At 29.6% G+C, this 20,608-nt stretch overlaps 2 protein-coding genes across 9 annotated transcripts; one reads left to right on the top strand and one right to left on the bottom strand.

Moving 5' to 3' along the window:
- Positions 1-284: 284 nt before the first annotated feature.
- Positions 285-4,637, bottom strand: LOC107927985 (serine/threonine-protein kinase SRK2E). 3 transcript variants are annotated; one of them, XM_016859128.2, is made up of 9 exons: positions 3,960-4,637; positions 3,571-3,645; positions 2,898-2,999; positions 2,761-2,814; positions 2,575-2,667; positions 2,348-2,440; positions 1,130-1,234; positions 947-1,045; positions 285-848 (listed from the first exon to the last, which is right to left on the bottom strand). In XM_016859128.2, the coding sequence occupies exons 1-9, from the start codon at positions 4,134-4,136 to the stop codon at positions 555-557; spliced, it is 1,092 nt and encodes a 363-aa protein (XP_016714617.1). In that variant the 5' UTR covers positions 4,137-4,637; the 3' UTR covers positions 285-554. The 3 variants fall into 3 exon arrangements, with proteins under 3 accessions (XP_016714617.1, XP_040958316.1, XP_016714618.1); XM_041102382.1 differs by having other exon boundaries at positions 3,968-4,216; XM_016859129.2 differs by lacking the exon at positions 3,571-3,645 and having other exon boundaries at positions 3,960-4,631.
- Positions 4,638-11,070: 6,433 nt separating this feature from the next.
- Positions 11,071-17,126, top strand: LOC107927955 (YTH domain-containing protein 1). 6 transcript variants are annotated; one of them, XM_041102388.1, is made up of 10 exons: positions 11,071-11,487; positions 11,860-11,974; positions 12,087-12,179; positions 12,811-12,892; positions 13,834-14,140; positions 14,549-14,663; positions 14,789-14,963; positions 15,534-15,593; positions 15,743-15,918; positions 16,748-17,126. In XM_041102388.1, exons 1-10 carry the CDS (start codon positions 11,189-11,191, stop codon positions 16,871-16,873), a joined length of 1,548 nt encoding a protein of 515 aa, XP_040958322.1. In that variant the 5' UTR covers positions 11,071-11,188; the 3' UTR covers positions 16,874-17,126. The 6 variants fall into 6 exon arrangements, with proteins under 6 accessions (XP_040958322.1, XP_040958330.1, XP_040958329.1 ...); XM_041102396.1 differs by having other exon boundaries at positions 15,540-15,593; XM_041102395.1 differs by having other exon boundaries at positions 13,837-14,140.
- Positions 17,127-20,608: the final 3,482 nt, after the last annotated feature.

Below are 20,608 nucleotides of genomic sequence, written 5' to 3' on the forward strand. Positions count from 1 at the left end.
GTGTTTAACGTAATGAATTAATGGATAAAATTTTTGATAAAAAGATTAGTTTATTCTTTAATTTAATGTAATGGATTAATTTGTTCTTTTTTAAAAAAAATGGGTTAAAATATGATGCAACTCTTTGTACAAAAAATTTCTTGATACTTCTGACTGTATTTTAATCATTTTTCTCACATCATGTTCGTATCGATAGATAACTTCCTACCTTAATTCAGTTCATTCATATAATTACTTCTACAAGGTGCTCGGTTAGCACAGTTAGGGTTTGCACATAGGATTCATTTCATGAACTGTAAAAGTCTATATATAACAAACTTTGCCAGAAATGGAGACAATGAGTCACACCACCACTTGCAGTTTAAAGACAGATTTCAACACTTTCATTACATTGTGTTACAAAAGACAGTACATAATGGACATTTTAAACAGAAATCCCTTACCCCATATTTTCGGTCTCTCATTTTTTGTCCCTGGAAAAGGTTGTTCAAAGGGTACACACTTCGATTAACATCAGATGATCATCCTTCTCAGCATACGGACAAGATTCACAATCACATTGCATATATTATCTCTCCACTACTATCAATGTCAAGTTCAGGATCGCTGTCCAGGTCCTCTTCCATATCATCGTCAATGTCAAGGCTACCGGTTAAATAATGATTGAGACTATTCGTATTGGCCGCAGGGATAGTAGCTTCGGAAATGATCTGCATGATTTCGTCGACACTCTGCATCGGTTGATCAGCTTCTTCAAACTGGTTGTTCATTGTGTTCTCGTCCATGAGATCTGCCGGTAGGTTCTTTAGAAACCACTCATGGTTCCTAATTTCGGGAATGGATATCCTCTGTTGCGAAAAAAATCGAATCGAAGTTCCTACAATTAGAATTTAGGAAACAAAAGGCAAGAAAAATTAACTTGGGTTTCAATAAAGAGAGAACTAACTTGTGAGGGGTCGGCCACAAAGATCCTCGAGATCAGATGACGGCACTCGGGAGATATATGGACATAGTCAGGGATCGAGTACTGGACATTTAAAATCCGCTGCAAGAACAAATCGGTTATATCAGTCAGTCAACATTCTATAGTAGTTTCCATTTTTGGTTACTGAAGAAGGAATGCATTTACATGAATCGTTTTGTGGAAGTTCTTAGGATCCTCGGGGTCTTCAAAAGGATATGCTCCAACCAACATGACATATAAGGTTACCCCACAAGACCAGACATCTGCAATCTGACATATTTCGTCGGAAAAGAAGATTTTAGCGTATAATTTTAACCATAAAACCTTAAGCAGAGCAACAATCGAGTGACACGACCATTGAAGCTATTAAAAATAACCCCGGCAAGTAAGTGACAATGTCTTTCCTGCCAGACTACATTTCTAATCGGCCTCTACAGTCCTATGTTATCTGTTGATCCTAACCATAACCATTACGGCTATCGATGATTCAAACAATTCTAAATCCCTCGTTCTACATATTATCAAGTTGTCACAATTGCTAGGATGCATCGCTAGCGGCTATTCTTAACCTGTCCAAACTAGACATTGTAGAAGACGTGTAGTAACATAAAAGCATGGAAAACATGGACCAAACTTGGTGTTGAACAGTTTACATTGCCTAACCCCTGAGATTTGCACTGTTCATTTTCGGCCACATTATAGTAAGACATACGGGGTAAAAGCACTATAGAGGCTCCTGTACTAGGAATCAGATTACATTTTGCACTCTATACTCAAAAAATAGGCAAATTAGTCATTGTACAGTAGATCAAATAGCAACTTAGTCTTTTCCATTAAAAATTTCATCTATTTGTACTATTAAAAACTTGTTTGCCTAATAAAATAACCGGACAGTAACATGTGGCGTGCCATATGTATGTCATGCTAACATACAAAGACCAGTTTTATTAGTAGAAATGGATGGAATTTTTAACAGAAGAACTAGTTTGCTCTTTAATCTAATATATAGGAGACTAATTTGCCCATTTTTTCAAGTAGAAGAAGCAAAATGCAATTTGCCTCCTACTACAGGGGCTTCCATAATCCTTTTGCCAACATACTGTTAATGTTATCACTCCGAAATGATAGGTAAAGAACTTTAAAACATGAAGCCAGAAAAACAGTATAGCAATGAAATAATTGAGACAGGAGAGTATGGCAACTAATAAACGACAATCGGAATAGATCATTAATGCTATTATCAAATGTTTACAACAGGAAAAGGGTGCAAATACCGGAAGACTAGAATAAGTTAGTTGAGAACATAACGTTCGTAGTTAGAGGTAAGTTGCACTACCACTGGTATACAGAAGTTTAAATCAGGAAAATACAAAGCAATATTACCTTTCCATCATACTCTTTCTTGAGTAACACTTCCGGAGCTATATAAGCAGGAGTTCCGACCGTCGATTTTGGTTGAGAATGCAGCACTGAGGACTGGAAAAAAGTATGCGATGTCAACATAAATTTATACAGGAAATTAAGATAATGATGTTTGCATGCTTTGCAAACACCCTTTGATGCAATAATCAATAATAGTACAAGCAAATGGTAATAGACATATCTTGTACCTTAGAGTACCCGAAGTCACAAATCTTCAAACGAGGAGCCGGACTCCCATCGAGTAGCGTGTTCTCCAATTTCAAGTCTCGATGGCATACTTGCTTTAAATAGAAAATCAGCAAAAAGGGAGGTCAGTTGAATCACAACTCGAATTCTCTTTCAGATAAGGCACAAACAGAACCAAAGTTACTCACCATTGCATGACAATAACTAACTCCCGATATAAGCTGTTGAAAGAAGAAACGTGCCTGCAAATACACCAAGACAGGTAAATGAAAATTCCACATGACTATCACTAAAACAACAAAGACGGGGGTTGTAGGATAGTAACCTCATCCTCACTAAACCGGCCTGCATTACATATCCGCTCGAATAGCTCGCCACCGGAAGCATATTCCATCACAATAGCCAAATGGGTTGGTGTTAATATTACCTATATGTGACATAACAGTTTCACAAGTTTAAAAACCTTTCTCGAGGATGATAAACATTGCCAAGACTTGCTTCAAGCAGTGTTTAGAGCTTTTGTCTGGCAATTAGATGATACAGGTTCAAACGCTGCATCCCTTTCCCCAGTTTTTGATGTTACTAATTTGGTAAAAGTACCAAGGCCCTTATACTAAGAGTTAGATTGCATTTTGCCCCCTTTACTTGGAAAACGAGCAAATTAGTCCCCATATGTTAGATCAAATAGCAAACTTGTCCTTTTTATTAAAAATTCCATCTATTTCTACTGTTAAAAACACATAGCACGCCACGTGTAATTATTTAGTTATTCCATCAACTACACGAGTTTTTAACAATAAAAATGGATGAAATTTTACCAAAAAGGGCTAGTTTACTTTTTGATCTTATAACTAATTTACCTATTTTTTGAGTAAAAAAGGTAAAATTCAATCTGACTTAAGCATCCATGATACTTTTACATACTAATAATATTAGTAGTTAAGCAAACATCAACCTAAATAAATAAAAAATGATAAACATTTAACAATGGAACAAACCTCTTTGAATCTAACAATATTAGGGTGCCTTAGTGATCTATGGTTGATAATTTCCCTTTGTACATTTTCATCTATCTGTTCACACACAAAAACAATGAAAATAAACACAAAATCAAACTGATAAACATGAAATTTCTAAATTTGAATACCATTTATGTAATAAATTGGAAGTATGAATCAAAATTTGCAGCTGCAAAATTGAACTCAAATAAGAAATTCAATTAAGTTGATCACCAGAACTAGCTATAAACTAAACAAAAAATTCACCTAACTCTTCACCAAATTAAACTCCATTCAAGCTCTTAATCACCAAAACAAGAAAAACCCAGAAAAAATACTAAAAATTTTAGAAAAATTTTAGGGTTTTTTAAAATTAAAAGAACACTAACCTTCTCACCTCTCTCGATATACTTAACAGCAACAAGCTCCTCTGTTTGTTTATCTCTCATCAACCTAGCTACACCAAAATTCCCAGAACCAATATCCTTAACAAGTTCATAACGATCACTATCATGCATGATTGGCATATCCATCCCTGGTCCCACTGTAAGTGCTGATCGATCCATTTGCTAAACTCAAAGCTTAAACCTTTAAAAAGAGGCAAAACCCAAAGCTTTTTTTCACATTATCATCATGTGGTGGTTTCAGGGAAAAAAAAAACATAAACCCAGTTTGGGATCAAGCTTGGCGGTGATGTTGATGAGGGTAACGTGGCAATACAAGAATCGTTTGATGGGTTTTTTTAAATTTTTTTTAAGCTTTGGTTGGTGATGAAATGGGATTTTGTCCGTGAAATCTTCACCAACTTGAAAAAAAAAATTCAAAAGGGTCTGATGACAGATTTTTGAGAAATAAACACAGAAGAAAACTCGTGAAATTTTGTGGCTTTTTTTTGCCTTTCGTTCTTCTAAATTCTGATCCCAATTTTTTTTTTACCTTCCTTTTATAATAAAAAAAGGTTGTGATCTTCTTTTTTAAAAAAAAAGTTACCAACTTTTGTTTTTGGTTATCCAAAACTGACATGAAGTGTGACAGAAAGGAAGCTTTTTTTGGGAAAAATTCTCAGTGGAAAGAAAGTTTTATGAACGATGATTGGTCTATGAATACTGTGAAAAAAAAAAGATTGGTTTAATTTTGGATTAAGTCCCTGCATTTTTAAAAAAATAAAACTTTATTCACTTTACTTTTGATTTTAAGAATTTAATCTCTCAACTTATTCGATTCAACTAAAACATTATTAATGTTCTTTGGTTAAATTTGGTTTAATTTTAAAACTAAAGTTTAATTGATAATGTAAATTCAATTTTAATATATGCATTTGTGAAATTTAGTCTTTTTATTTTTATTTTTATTTTTAAGAATTTAGTTCATCTACTTTTTAGATTTTGAAATTTAAGTCGATAAAATTCTTTTGTTGAAACCCCCAGAAAATAAAAAAATTCTATTTAAGCCATTTATAATTTATAAAATTTTAAATTAATAATAGTAAAATTATACTTTGACCCCTCAAAAATGATAAAAACTTGATTTAATCCTTTTAAAAATTATAAAAGATATAAACTATTAAAATGGTGAAATTGTATTTTTACTATCGTAAAAATATACAATTTAATTTCGGCTCCAAAAAAAAACTTTCTGGCTCTGCCACAGTTGATAGTTCAAATGTGTACTCTCCATTTTGTGAAATTTAGTCCCTTTATTTTTATTTTTAGGAATTTAGTCCATCTACATTTTAGATTTCAAAATTCAAGTCTAATTGTTAACATCAGTAAAATCATTCTATTAAATTCGTTGTTATGACATTTTAAAATAATAAAATACTCAATTGATAATCATGTAACAGAAAAAAATGTTCTAGAACCTAAATTTAAAAGAAAAATTTTAATAATGTTAACAATTGGACCTAAATTTAAAAGTAAGAAAATTCTATTCTTAAAATTAAAAGTAGACGAACTAAATTCTAAATGTATAAATAAATAGTACAGGGATTTGGAGCGTATTTTAACCTATTACCAACTGAAGGATTAAATTACAAAAATTGAAAGAGTATATAGATCGAGGAAAGAATTAAACTAAAAATAAAGTGTGGTGGAATTACATAAATGTCCCGGATTTTCTTTTCAAGTGAGGGACAAATGATGTTACTTCACTTGGATAAGGTTTTGCAACTTACGAGGCCAACTTCTTTCTGGATTGACACGGAAACTGAACCAAACTTACGGGATAATATAATTTTTAGACCTTAAACTTGACAATTAAGTCCACTTTGGTACTTATGCTTTATTTTTGTCCACTTTGATCCTTGAACTTGGAAACTATATCCGTTTTGATCCCTAAACTCTGATTTTGTCAATATTTAATGATGTGATCAATGTGACTGGAACAATACCAAGTCAGGTATATTGAGAACCGATCAATGTAACGGTCTGAACAAAATAGTTGAACCAATTGATTCAAAAAGTGCTTGAAATTGGTAAGAATTGAAAACCGAAACAAAAATCAACAGTTGAACAAGTTAAATCGGTTTATCAGTTTTTAATTTTTTACATTTTTATGAAATTTTAAGTATTTATTTAATTATTATTGGTTTGACAGTCAAACCAATCGAATTAGTTGAATTCAGAACCGGTGGTCTGACCTATTCAACCATCATTACTAAAAAATTGAATGTGCTACTTTGCGATTGTACCACATCATCACCTGAAAATTTATATTTAAAATTTTCAAGTGATGACGTAACACAATCTCATAGCGTCATATCATCAAAGTCTTATATTTTTCCAGACTATGGATCAAAATGGACCTAACTATCAAGTTTAAATGCTAGAGTGGACAAACAAAATACAAGTACCAAAATGAACTTAATTGTCAAGTTCACGAATAAAAAAATTATATAATCTCTTTACTATAAAATTAATGTAGTTTAATCGATAGTTTAATATTGTTGTTGCCGTTGAAAAACGTTTAGGATGTATTTGGCATTGTTTTTAATGTCTCGAGAAAATCGGGATAACAATGCTAAACAATGGATTTTTTATTTTATTAAAAGTAGTTTTGAAAAATTAAGTTAATTTATTTATTTTCTTTCTATTTAAGTTTGAAAGTTCGTCCGAAATATAAGAGTGTTCGGCAAAAGTATTAAACAAGGGTGAAGTTGAAAATTTTGTTTGGGGAGTCAGAATTAAATTGTATATTTTTACGATAATAGAAATATATTTTCATCATTTTAATGGACTATATCTTTATAACTTTTAAAAGATTAAGTTAAATATTTATTATTTTAGGGGTCAAATTGTAATTATATTATTATTAATTTAAAATTTTATAAATTATAAAGAAACTTTTCATTTTAAGGTGTTCGAGAATTACTAGCCCTCCTGACCCCACCATTGATATTTAGTTTAGACAATGGACTTTAATAAAAAAAAAGATTTATCTCAAATATAGATTGAATTCAAATTCAAACATTTAAGGCTCGAGACTTTCTCGGTTTTTTTTTAGTTTATAATATATTGTTTTATACAAAGGTGATGATTGAGCCGTGACCAAATTCCCAAACATAGAAAAGCCTGTCATTGCTAAACTAAGGGCGACCCACTGTTTTCAGCATTGCCTTTTGTATCCTTATTTCATAGTCCCCAAATCCCCAATAGGAAAAAAAAAAAAGAGAGTATAATTTCTTTGGTTAATTTCCTCAGATGCCCTTAAATATTATTTAAATTTTAAATTGGTCCCTGAATCGTAAAACATTTTAATTGAGTCTTTAAAGTAATAGTATTATATCAGGTGTCCTTTCTTTAATCTAACGGTTAATTTGGGTATTAAATGTTAACTAAAATAGATATGTACCTCTTGTATAGATAAATTAATAGCTAGCCCTTTAAATTTTATTGATATTGTCTATTTTTTTAACACGTCGCGTTCAAGCTGTATATGTAGTAGCCAAACTGTTTGATCCACTTATTTTTAATATTTGGTACATGAACTTAACACTTTTTCTTAATTTTGTACTTAAATTTGACAGTTTTTCTTAAGTTGGTACAATTTGGTACATGCACTTGATTCTTTTTCCTAATTTAGTACCTAATCCTTTTTTTATTCGATTTGGTGCTTAAACTTGTCAAACATTTTACAAAATACTCCAATATACTAACAATGTTTTTTCTTATGAGGTAGCAAAAATAATCAATGTATGATTGACATATGACTGATGATATGATATTTTTTTCGCATTTTATATGTTCAATAACTTTTAGTTTTATTTATTTTATTAATTGAAAATAATGAATTTATTTCAATTTGGGTTTTTAAAATTCTTTTTTTCTTATTTAATATTATTTCATTAAGTATAGCTCAATATCTTATTTTTTAACATTAATTTCCTCTAATGCGAACAATATTTTTTGTAGCGTAATAAAAAAAATTAATACCATTAGTGTTTTGCGTAATTTGTAAAATATTTAATAAATTTCGGTACCAAATTGATCCTAAAAAGCTTAGGGACCAAATTAAGAAAAAAATGTCAAGTTTAGGAACTAACTAGGCTAAAAAAAGGTTTAGGTATCAAATTAGGAAAAAGTGTCAAGTTCAAGTATCAAATTGGGCCAAATAAAAGTTTATATGCCAAATTAGAAAAAAAACCAAGTTCAGGTACCAAATGTTATATCAAGCCTTTCAAATATGTTCCATTTCATATCCAAATCAGCATTTAATGTCTAAATTAAGGGCTAAGATGGATGAAAGATCTTTATTGATACGATATTGATACTTTAATGACTCAAATAAAACGTTTTAAAATTTAAAAATTAATTTAAAATCCAAACGATAGTTCGAGGACACATGGTTAAATCAACCCATAAAAAATGCTCCAGCTCCTTAAGAGACTTTTATTGATACAATACTAATATTTGAGAGACTTAATTAAAACATTTTAAAATTTAAAATCTGAACAATAGTTCAAGGACACTTGATGAAATTAACCCATAAAAATTGCCCAACAGATCAGGTGATGAGAGTCATTTTCAAGCTTTTTAGTTATAAGTTGGTGGTGGGGATTTTGCAGTTCAAAAAGTAGATATAGATATAAATTTGCCTACAAGGACCTCAATTTGATGCCCCCAAATTATTGGAACTTTTTAGAAGAACAAAATTTAGGGTTTCCCTATCAAAGAGGGAAAAGCCCAAGCATTAATATTATGTTGTTTGGCTGAAATGGAAACTTTGTGATTTCCTTAATTAAAAAACCCATCAAATTAATTTATAAAGTTATCCATGCATTATCCAAAGGAACTACTTTTTGTCTGCCCTATGAATCATATATAGGTTCTAGAGAGCTTTCAACATGTGTCAAAAATATAGTGGCTTAATTGTGAGAGATGAAAATTTCTTATGTAAAAAGTTTAATTTTACGATTTGGTCCTTGAATTATACTTTTTTTTTCATTTTGGGACATGAACTATCATTTTCGTCTCATTTTATATTGAAATTAAAAGGTTGTTACTAAGAACATTGGTAAATTTGGGGCTAAAATGGATGGAAATGATAATGTGTACTAAAGTGAGACAAAAAAAAGTTTAGGCTCTGAAATAAAAAAACATGTATAATTCAAGGGCCAAATAATGAAAAATGTGAAGCATGACATATTCTTATTGGTCATCGGTTGGGGTAAAATGGGTTGAAAATAATAATTCAAATACCAAAGCGAGATGAAAAAAAAGTCTAGATGTCAAAATAGAAAAATAGATATAGTTCAGGGACCAAATAATGAATAAAACCTAAGTGAAAATGGGCCTTTTGCAATTCAGGCTTGTGATGATCTTTTAGTTAATTAATACCAACAGAAAAGAGCTTTGAGGATTAAATTATGGCAAAAAGATTAAATCATGGACTGAAATAGAAATATCTCTAGATTCGAAAAATACTTTTGATGTCTAAAGTAATTACTACTTAATTTTTTTTTGAATGACGCGGTAAAGCCCGAACAACAAACGCGATTAGTGCAACTCGAATTTAAGTCATACTTGCGGCTGTAAATACCCTTAACCATTATATAGGGTTCTACTTAATTTAGTTTTTTAAAGCGGGTTTATGGAGATTTGAATATTCGTAAATATTAATTTGAATTTTTTGAGAATTTATATATTGAAAATTTGAATTTTAAAAATACTATTTATAGCAAATTCAGAGTAAATACAAATAGATATTATGAAAATCGAATTATATAAATTTGCATTGCTTATTTGGGTAACGAATGTAAATTTAAAATTGAATTTTTGTGGATTTAGATGTACAAAAAAATATTAATAAAATCAAAATATTTTTCTTTTTAATTCAGATATGTAATGAATAATAATATTTAATTTGAATTTTGGTATGTAAGTTTTTCCAAATTGAAATTTGAGTTTTTCTTTATTCCATACAAGTACTTAAATTTTACTTTAATGTTTAATCTGGTTCCTAAGTTTTCTTTTTATTCCAATTAAGTACATATTTTTTACTAGAGCACACACATGTCAAATATTTATTGAACTACATGATATTGTTTAATTTGAGGTACAAATTGAACATTGAAGATAAATATAAGTACCAAATGATATATTAACCTTAAAAAATTTAAATCATCTAACTTAGCCAAGTTGATTCGGCTCAACATTGCTTGAGAGATACATATATACTTTGGGCTACGGTTCACTAGACCTCGTGAACTGGTTTCTACATTTATGTTGTTTTAAGACTTTGAGCAAAAGCATTAGGGTGAAGTCAAAATTTTTTTTAGAGAGGTGAAATTAAATTATTATTATTTATTATAGATTTAAAATTTTTATAACTTTTGCTAATTGAGTTTTAGTTTGATTGGCATTCGCATTATTGTCAATGTAGGAGGACTTGGGTTTGAGTACGTTGAAACGTATTATCCTCTTATTTAAAGTTGAGGAGGGGATATGTGTATTTCTAGGTATTGTCTAAGAAAGAACAGATATGATCAAAATTTATAACGAGATTATTAAAAAAATTATAATTTTTAAAAAAATTAAATCATAATTTTATTATTTTAAGAAGATAAAAATGCAAATTTATCATTATCAATTTATAATCTTTAATTTTAAGAGCCTGCCCTTCTCCTTGCGTCATCTAAGTGTTAAACAAGAACTCTAATCATTACTCAAAGCAAAACTTGACAAATTTATTTCCCTTTAAAATTGGATATATTTTGATTTTAATCTATTTGTATATTATAATGATTTAATTTTAATTATAAAATCAAAAAATATAATTAGCAGGCTTCGGCCCAAACCAATGGGCCAAGAGGGTTCAAAGCCCAAAATATAACCCAAAAACCCAACGATAAAATTTTTTTGGTCAAAAAAAATATCTCGGACAAATGGATATTATTATTAAAAATGTCGTTCTCATTTTTCCCTTAGAAGAAAGGAAATTCCAAAAATGCCCCTAATTTGGCTTGACCTTTCTTATATTTTATTTGTTCTTTTTAAAGCTTATTTGCCTTAACTTGCATGCGACTCCATTTTTCGGAAAAGACGGCTCGTTTTTCTTACCGGCAAAAATATCACCGAACCGGAAGAAACCGGATTCATTTTATTATACTTTAAAAAAGAAAATGGTATCGGATTCGGACCTCGTAGCCCGGCTCCGAGAAATCCTCCGGGATTCGGACCTCGACACCGCCACCGCCGGTAGCGTAAGGAAACAACTCGAGAAAGATTTCGGCATCGACTTATCTGATAGGAAAAGTTTCGTTAGGGACCAAATCGACATTTTCTTAGAAACCCTAAATCGAGATAATGAAAAAGAAAGAGAAGACGAACAAGCGCCGGAATCTGAAAATGAGGAGCTTCAAGAAGAAAACGATGATGAAGAAGAAGAGGAAAGCAAGGGAGAAGGAAGTCAAAATACAAGGCAGGTTTTTTTTTTTGTTTGGTTGTTGAATAAATAGTGATTTTGTACAGAAATTGGGCGCTTTAACTGTTCAGTGTTCAATTTTGAATGCAATGATTTCTCGAGTTCGATTATTTAAAAATTAAAGTAATTTGTTTTCTTTGAAGAATGAATTAAGCAAAAGTTATATATAATTTGGGTTTTTCTTGTCAGTTATATTTGCATTTCAATAATCAGTTCATTCACATAAGAATAGATTTGTCGATGACAATAATTAGTTCAGTTTATAAGTAATGATTTGTCATAAAAAAATGCAAGTATATATAGTTGTTTCTGGTAGCAAGTTTCTGGTATTAATATTATGGATAGTTTCCGCCCTTCTCCTTTATGCAGGAGAAGTAAATCTGATAAGAAAGCGAAGAAAAGAGGAGGTGGTTTTCAGACAGTGTGTAGCCTTTCTCCTCAGCTTCAAAGAGTAGTAGGAGAGTCTAAATTGGCTAGAACTGAGGTATGATTCATATATATAATATATTTTTTTATTCTTTTAGTTTCCCAGGATGGTTGGATTATTTGAATCCTAATTTTGAATTTTTATTTTCTCCACTTCATTATGCTACCAGGTTGTAAAGAAACTTTGGGCATATATCAAGGAGAAGGATTTGCAAGACCCAAAGAACAAGCGGAATATTATCTGTGATGAATTACTTCGTGACATTTTTCGAGTAAATTCTATTAATATGTTCCAAATGAATAAAGCCCTGACCAAGCATATCTGGCCGTTAAGCGTAGAAGATGGTATTTACTTTAAACACAGTTAATGTTATTTGCTATCAGTGTTCATTTTCTTAAATTTTTTGCCTATGTGACTTATATTTATTTTATCAGGGTGATTTCATTTTGAGTACCTTCTATGTCTATACATTGATCATTGCAATCAAACAATTATTCATGAAATGACACTTGGACACATGACACACGAGGATCTCAAATTCTAACTTTGCTAAAAGTTTTCTCTGTATTTATTACTTGCAAATACTGTGAGGAATGCTGTCATTCTTTATCATGACTCCTTTATTGCGGTTAATCTGACTGAAAATATTTGGTGAGAAGATGGTATTTACTTTAAACACAGTTAATGTTATTTGCTATCAGTGTTCATTTTCTTAAATTTTTTGCCTATGTGACTTATATTTATTTTATCAGGGTGATTTCATTTTGAGTACCTTCTATGTCTATACATTGATCATTGCAATCAAACAATTATTCATGAAATGACACTTGGACACATGACACACGAGGATCTCAAATTCTAACTTTGCTAAAAGTTTTCTCTGTATTTATGACATTTTTCGAGTAAATTCTATTAATATGTTCCAAATGAATAAAGCCCTGACCAAGCATATCTGGCCGTTAAGCGTAGAAGATGGTATTTACTTTAAACACAGTTAATGTTATTTGCTATCAGTGTTCATTTTCTTAAATTTTTTGCCTATGTGACTTATATTTATTTTATCAGGGTGATTTCATTTTGAGTACCTTCTATGTCTATACATTGATCATTGCAATCAAACAATTATTCATGAAATGACACTTGGACACATGACACACGAGGATCTCAAATTCTAACTTTGCTAAAAGTTTTCTCTGTATTTATTACTTGCAAATACTGTGAGGAATGCTGTCATTCTTTATCATGACTCCTTTATTGCGGTTAATCTGACTGAAAATATTTGGTGAGAGAACTTTCTACTGGAGGTGTAACTTGTAAGGCACCATTTTTTCCAATTTAAATGAACACATGTTATTTATGTCAGTTTGTTATAATTTGCTAATGCTAGTCTTAGCTAAGATGGTTGCAATTTTGAAGCAATACTTTCCATTAACTATGAGGCCCTAGTGCCTTCGCTATTGACCTATCTCCAAAAGTTGTGCAGGAAATGATAAAATTGAAACAGTTATAAAAATTTAATTCAACTTGGATAAGTAATGTACAAAAATATATATGACCTGTTGCTGTAAAATGGAGAAAATTTCAAAATTAGGGATTATGTATCGATAGTAATTTCTATGCTCATTATTTTCTTTGTTTCCGTCGGTCATTTTTCTTTCTAATGGATGTCATACGTAATATTTCCAATGTGCAAACTAATCTATTTCTTCCAGTCTTGGATTACCTTAGGATGTTTACATTTTTCTGCAATTTCAACTTCAACTTCCTCAAACAGGCTTCCACATTGAACTACAGTTTTGTACCACTAATGGTATAATGTAATTTTCTTATGTCTTTCCTCTGAAGGCATTGTCGTGAACTTGCATAATTTCTGTGGTTGTTTAAATTTTGATGCTGTCCCATCAATTTAAATTCAGAAGATTCAAATCATGAGATGGAATGTGAAGACAACGATGATTCTGCATCCATGAATGCTGAAAGTGCAAAGGGAGAAGTGAAAGAAGAGGAAAAGGAGGAAGATGATTCTGTATCCATGAATGCTGAAAGTGCAAAGGGAGAAGAGAATGAAGAGGAAAAGGAAGAAGATGATTCTGAATCTTTAAATGCTGAAAATTCAAAAGAAGAGAAAGAAGAGGAAAAGGAAGGGGAGCAGGAGGAGGAGGAGGACAACGAAGAAGAAGAAGAAGAGCAAGAGGGTAATTCACGTAGAAGCAAGAAAAAAAGGTTTATTTTCCCTTTTTATTGTAACTTTTGCTGGTTTTTGCTTATACTCTCCTAACCATTGATCAAGTTGTACAAGTTCATTGTCAAATTTATATGCTCAATGTTGGTCTGTATTTATGTGATGCATGTTCCTTTTGAAACTAGATTATCAATTGTCAGATAGACTGTACTTAATGCAACTATACTGTTAGTTTCTGTTATATGCTTATGTATTTGCTAAGGTTTGTAACATTTTATCAAGTTGTGAACTTGCAAGATCCCTGGATTCTGTGGTTTAGGTTATCCTGGTTCCATTAGATAAGTGAAAATAGATTATTTCTGCAATATATTGCTATTGAGTATCTACTTAAGGGAAAATATTTTTTAAGCTACTCGTTGCTAAGGCAAGTTTCTAACAAATTATTGTAGGTCATCTAAAGGAGATAAAGATGTGAAGAGAAGAGGAGGTGGGTTTACTAAATTGTGTAGTCTTTCTCCACAGCTTCAGGCATTTATTGGAGAATCTGAGTTGGCCAGAACTGAGGTTTAGAAATTTCCATTTCAACACGCTAATCTGTATTAACCAAGTAATTTTTTTCTAATCAAAATCGGACATTGGTTATCTGTTGATGTTTTTTTCTTCCTTGCCTTTTCTTTCTTTAATTCTAGGTTGTCAAGAGATTGTGGACCTATATCCGAGAGAAGAATTTGCAAGATCCAAAGGACAAAAGAAATGTATTATGTGATGACTCATTGTATGCTCTTTTTCGTGTGAAGTCCATCAACATGTTTCAGATGAATAAAGCTCTGTCTAAACACATATGGCCATTAAATGAGGAAGAAGGTATCACTTAACACAATTCCCCTATTAGATTATGAGACTTCAATATAAATGTTTATTCAATCTTTTTTTTAACATCACATGTTGGCTTGTTGGCAAAGCTTATCAGGACTCTTCTTGCCTACCTTTTATTCTATCAATTGCTTTTAAGTCTTGAACAAGGTGGCCTTTTCAAAATATTTTGTATAATTGCAAAGTTAGCAATTTTAGCCCTTTCAAATTACTTCTCTAAATGCAAAATTGGTAGAGTTTTCTTTTAAGGGATCCTTTGACTCTTCTATTTGTATATACCTATGTTTGAAGGGTGAGCATGTATCTTGAAGGGCTTATGTTTTTCTTTGTGTTTTATTCATTGGAAGATTTGAATTCATTCATTGCAAGCATGCATATTTGGATAGTAGAAATTGAAACTTTTACTCCTTCAAAACAATTGGGTTCTGTATCGTGCTGTCCAAGAAACATTACCCAAATACTTTTTCTTTATTGAAATTTGATAGCTTTAATATTTGTTTGCGGGTTTGTTCATATGCATTACCATTTGACTTGCACTACACTGGTGTTTTTTCCTTGAAGTGGCAGTTCAAGCTGACTCTGCAAAAACAGAAAGAAAATCTAAACAAGCAAGGGAACGGGGTGAGTAAATTTTCCATTCTATTAATTACGAGGTTCCTACAAGATTTCGGCTGCCTATGTGAAGCAATGAATAACTTACCTTGGTTTACTGATGATGGATGTGAGGTTTTCTATCTGACAATTTTGTTTTTATGTTTTTAACTTATCAGTTGCAGAAGAACCAAAACAGAAAGAAAAGAAGCAGAAGAAAGGGGCATCTGGTTTTCTTGCTCCTCTTCCTCTTTCAGATGCTCTAGTGAAATTTTTCGCTACTGGTGAAAATGCATTATCTCGTGCTGATGTTGTGAAGAAAATGTGGGAGTACATAAAACAGAATGATCTACAGGTTTGCCTTGTTGTTTTCTATCATTATTTGTTATTGGTTCTGATTTTTGGTAAACTTTAAACATGTTTTGGATGATAAGATCTCCATTTCATGCATTGAGCATCTGAACCTCTTCCAAAAGTTATTTTGATAAATATATCATGCCAAGCTCCCTAATTTATGATTTAGTCCCAGGCTTCTTACCCATTGCCTAAGTTGGGGATGCACTATTTACAACTAGGCACTGAATGCAATATATGTGTATGTGTATATGTATATGTATATCTATATGCTGTTAAAAGTATCATAGAGGCCCTTGTACCAGGAGTAGGATTGCATTTTGCCCCTTCTACTAAAAAAAAGGGCAAATTAGTCTCTATACATTAGATCAAAGAGCAAAGTAGTTATTTTGTTAAAATTTCCATCTATTTTTAGTGTTTACTAGTAGAAATGGATAGTAGAAATGGATGAAATTTTCAACAGAAAGGACTTGTTTGCTTTTTGATATAACATGCAAGGATTAATTTGCCCATTTTTAAGTAAAGATGGCAAAATGTAATCTGACTTCTAGTAAAGGGGCTTTCATGATACTTTTACCTATATATGCCCGAAGTTGTAGTGCTGTTGTAAGTTTAAAAAAACCATTCGGTTACCTGAACTGTGTTTGGTGCATTTGATATTGATATTGTTCCTTTGAATAGTGTCCAAGTTTTATAACAATTACTTGTCAAGTTGTCTCTTTCAGACCTCGTATCAGCATTTTGGAATTTTATCTGCAATTTTTGAGTCTATTGTCTAGTATGAACTCTTTATCTTATTATGGTGTTTCTTATTTTTGGTGTTCCAAAAGGATCCATCTGATAAGAGGAGGATTTTATGCGACGATAAGCTCAAAGAACTTTTCGAGGTGGACTCCTTCAATGGCTTTGCTATGACAAAGCTTCTGACCACCCATTTCATCAAGATGGAACAGTGAGTCCGTTTTCTTCTGTATATACAAAACATAAACATAAAGTCCATGATTTAAAAAATGGGCAATTTTGCTTGGAGATGAAAAATAGGGTTCTTGCTGTTGTCTGGTAATTGTTACTTTCTTTTTAATTTTATGTGCTAGAAATGGAAAGCAGCATGTTTGAGGAAAGTTGTTTAAAAACTTCATGCTGTTAGCCCTGATGATTATCAAATTTTATGCATGCATGTTTAATAGGTAAAATGTGTTTGAGACTAAATGCATGATCAACCTATCAATTCATGTATCATTCAAATTAGCTCCTCACATGGGTATGTATGTGTATTTTTGTATAGTTTTTCATTTATCAAATTTATATATAGTTTTGTATATAAATTATTATTGTTATTATCCTCCATGTGATATAATGGATTTTTTAAAATAATAGTTTGATATTTTTAGTTAATTTATCAAATTTTTAGTTTGATATTTCTTTTAATAATTGTTTTTAAAATAAGTTTTAGTGAATTTTAATTTATTGGGTGGTAAAAGTTTCAACTAATTAAAGGATTATTGATTGATAAGATATCTCTATGGCAATTACATTGTAAATCTTTATATTTATGTGTAGTAATACAAATTGTAATTATATAGTTACATGATTTATATTTAAAAAAAATATTAAATCATATAAAAAATATTAGTATGATAAATTAATTTCTAAACAAGTAATAAAAATTAAAATAAAATTATGTTATAAAACTAGCAAAAAAAATAAACATTGTATATAATTTTATCTAATTATTTTGGTGCATATTTATTGGATTGTTCTATCTTTAATATTTAAGATATACTTTTTATCATCTATTAGTTTTTTTATCGTGTTCATCTTTCATATAGTCTTCGAAATATATAAATTATCTCAATTCACCTATGATTAAAGTTGTAAAATATTCAAAATGTTAGTATGATCTATTTTTTTTATGCTATGGTAATGTAATGTTAATATGAGAAATATTTTTTTAAAATAGTAAATGTCTTTTCAACCACATTTCGGAAGCTTTTAATGTGTCAAATTAAAGAGTTTGTGAGTTGTTTATGGTGTTTGTGTTTGGTACTATTTTTTCAAATAGTATCATACCCCATGCGGTATAATTTTTTTTTTATTTGCATAATTAACATTGACCTTATAATATTTAGATTCATGGTTCAAATAATTTGTAGCTTTAAGTATAAAAATTTATATAAACTTAATTTGGAGAAAGACTTATGTTATGTTTATATCTATTTTTTATAATATGTAAATTTTAAAATGATATAAAATATATAAAATTTAACCTTTATAAAAAAATGTTTTATAAGTTGTCCAAAATTTTCATAACACATTTTTTAAATAATATAATTTTTTGTTATTACTTTTAGAAGTTATTTTTATAAAAAAGTTATATCTATATTTGATCATAAATTATCATAAATAAATATATTATGACTTTTTTATAACATGTAAATTATATTTTTATAATAAAATTTTTAACCGTAGCTTTAGAATTTTTTTAGGATTTAAATAATATATTTTTATTTTAATTTTATAAAATACGCATTATTTTATAATATATTTTTTAGGATGCGTAATATAAGAAATTTTTGGCAATGACTATTCAAAACACTCGTACATGTCATACTTATAATATAATTTTATAAATTGCATAAAAATAATTTTTAAAAATTGATTTTGGGTGTAATTATCTGTGTAATTACTTCAATTCACACATTTCCCTTTAAGAATTGAAAAGTGTAATTGAAGAATTCCAATTACACTCAATTCGGTGGAATCCATCGATTACAATGATTACCCGAGCATATCAATTTTGTGTAATTACAAACAATTACACTTAAATTCAATTATTAGGTGACTTTTCAAACACTACCTATATACATTATCATTTATTTATTTATACTCTTAACTTGCAATTAGTTTTGAATGTTGAATTACGTATATTAATAAGTTAAAAGGGTGGTATCCACATGTAAAACTAAAATGATTTTAATTTTTTTTAGTAATTTTTATATTCAACAACTTAAATATTGAATTTATTAAGATATTTGTATGTCATACATATAAATTTTTAAATCGATCCGATATCTTTATTATATCGATCTAAAATATTGTCTATATTAATAAATAGTTAATGGTTGAATTTTTTTTATATAAAATAAATAATTATAATTTTTTAATTTACGCAAAACTTAACATTTATAATTTATATTAACAGAGTATGAAATATAACGATTGGATTGCTAAAATATTAACCGTATAAAATATTTTAAAAAATAAAAAATTATTTTAATTTTATATCTGTGTAAGTGGATCCTTCTCCAACTATATTGAAAATCACATTTTACCAACTTCATCTTTAAATTATATATATTAATTACTTGATAATCAAACTACTCATGTACATATGCATACTAACCACTTCAACATAAGAACTTTATCCAGTAAATAAAAGGGTAAGCTACATCACATGTCACCTTAAAATTGCATCGTTTTTATTTTAATCATTTATTTTTTTAATTTTGTTATTCTAATTAAAATAATTACTTGAATTGATCACTATGTTAAACATTTTGTTAATCTATTAATAAATTATTGACATGACATTTTCTTAAAATTTTGACTAAAACTAAATACCTATCTATAATTAACCCAAAATCCTTTTTTTATCATTTATTTGCAACAAGCACCAATCCTCATCTTAAAATAGTTCCTGCCATTTCAATATTTATCAAAACCTTGAAATTTCTATGGAATGTAGACATCTTCAAAAGGAGCTGCCATCACTGCTAACATAAACAGTTGTGTAAGGTGTTTATTATGGTGTGGGGAAGATGGAGTGAGGTGCAATATAGATGAGTGAGTAGGGAATAGACGGTGATGAGTATTGGTGCTTCTTATGTTATAAAAAAAAACTAAAAAAGGTGTTTTGGCCTAATTATAGAGATATCCCCAAGTTTAGTCAAAATTAAAAAAATGCAACATCAATAATTTGTTGTTGCATTGACGAAATTTTTAACGGCAGTGACCAATTCAAGCAATTATCTTAATTAAAGTGATTAAATTGACAAAAATTTTACAGTTACCAAAAGAGGAACAATGCCATTTTTAGAGTGACCTGCAGTGTAGTTTTAAAAAGAAAACAACTTTGTCAATAATCAAATACAGTAATCCCTCTCCATAATAGCCACTCGCTAGGACAACTTGCTGTAACAACCAGGTTCCTAGCATAATTTATTTTTTATATTTTTATTTTAATCGTTTCAAACAACTTTTCACTTAAAATAACAACATATTGACTAAAATTTTAAATAAAATTATAGTCATTTCATATAAAAACCCTGTTAATTATCATATATGAAATGAAAATTATCTTAATTAAATTATTATTTCAATAAAACGATTAAATTTAATGTGAATGAGTGAAATTTATCAATACAATAAACTATTAAATTTCTTAACTAAATATTCTACTATAAATTTGAAACATCGTAAACTTATAAGCTGATTACTTGAATTTAGTAACCAGTGATAAATTAATTAATTTAATTTGATAATTCATATTGATTAATTGAACTCATTAAACTTATGAACTGTATAATTAATCATGTGAAAGAATAAAAAATAAAATATGCATAAATGTAATAATACATGCACTTGTTATACATCTTGTAATTTTGTTGATTTGATTCTCACTTTATTTTTTA

The sequence above is a fragment of the Gossypium hirsutum genome, chromosome A03 (genome assembly GCF_007990345.1).
Source record: "Gossypium hirsutum isolate 1008001.06 chromosome A03, Gossypium_hirsutum_v2.1, whole genome shotgun sequence".
In the NCBI taxonomy this organism is placed as follows: domain Eukaryota; kingdom Viridiplantae; phylum Streptophyta; class Magnoliopsida; order Malvales; family Malvaceae; genus Gossypium; species Gossypium hirsutum.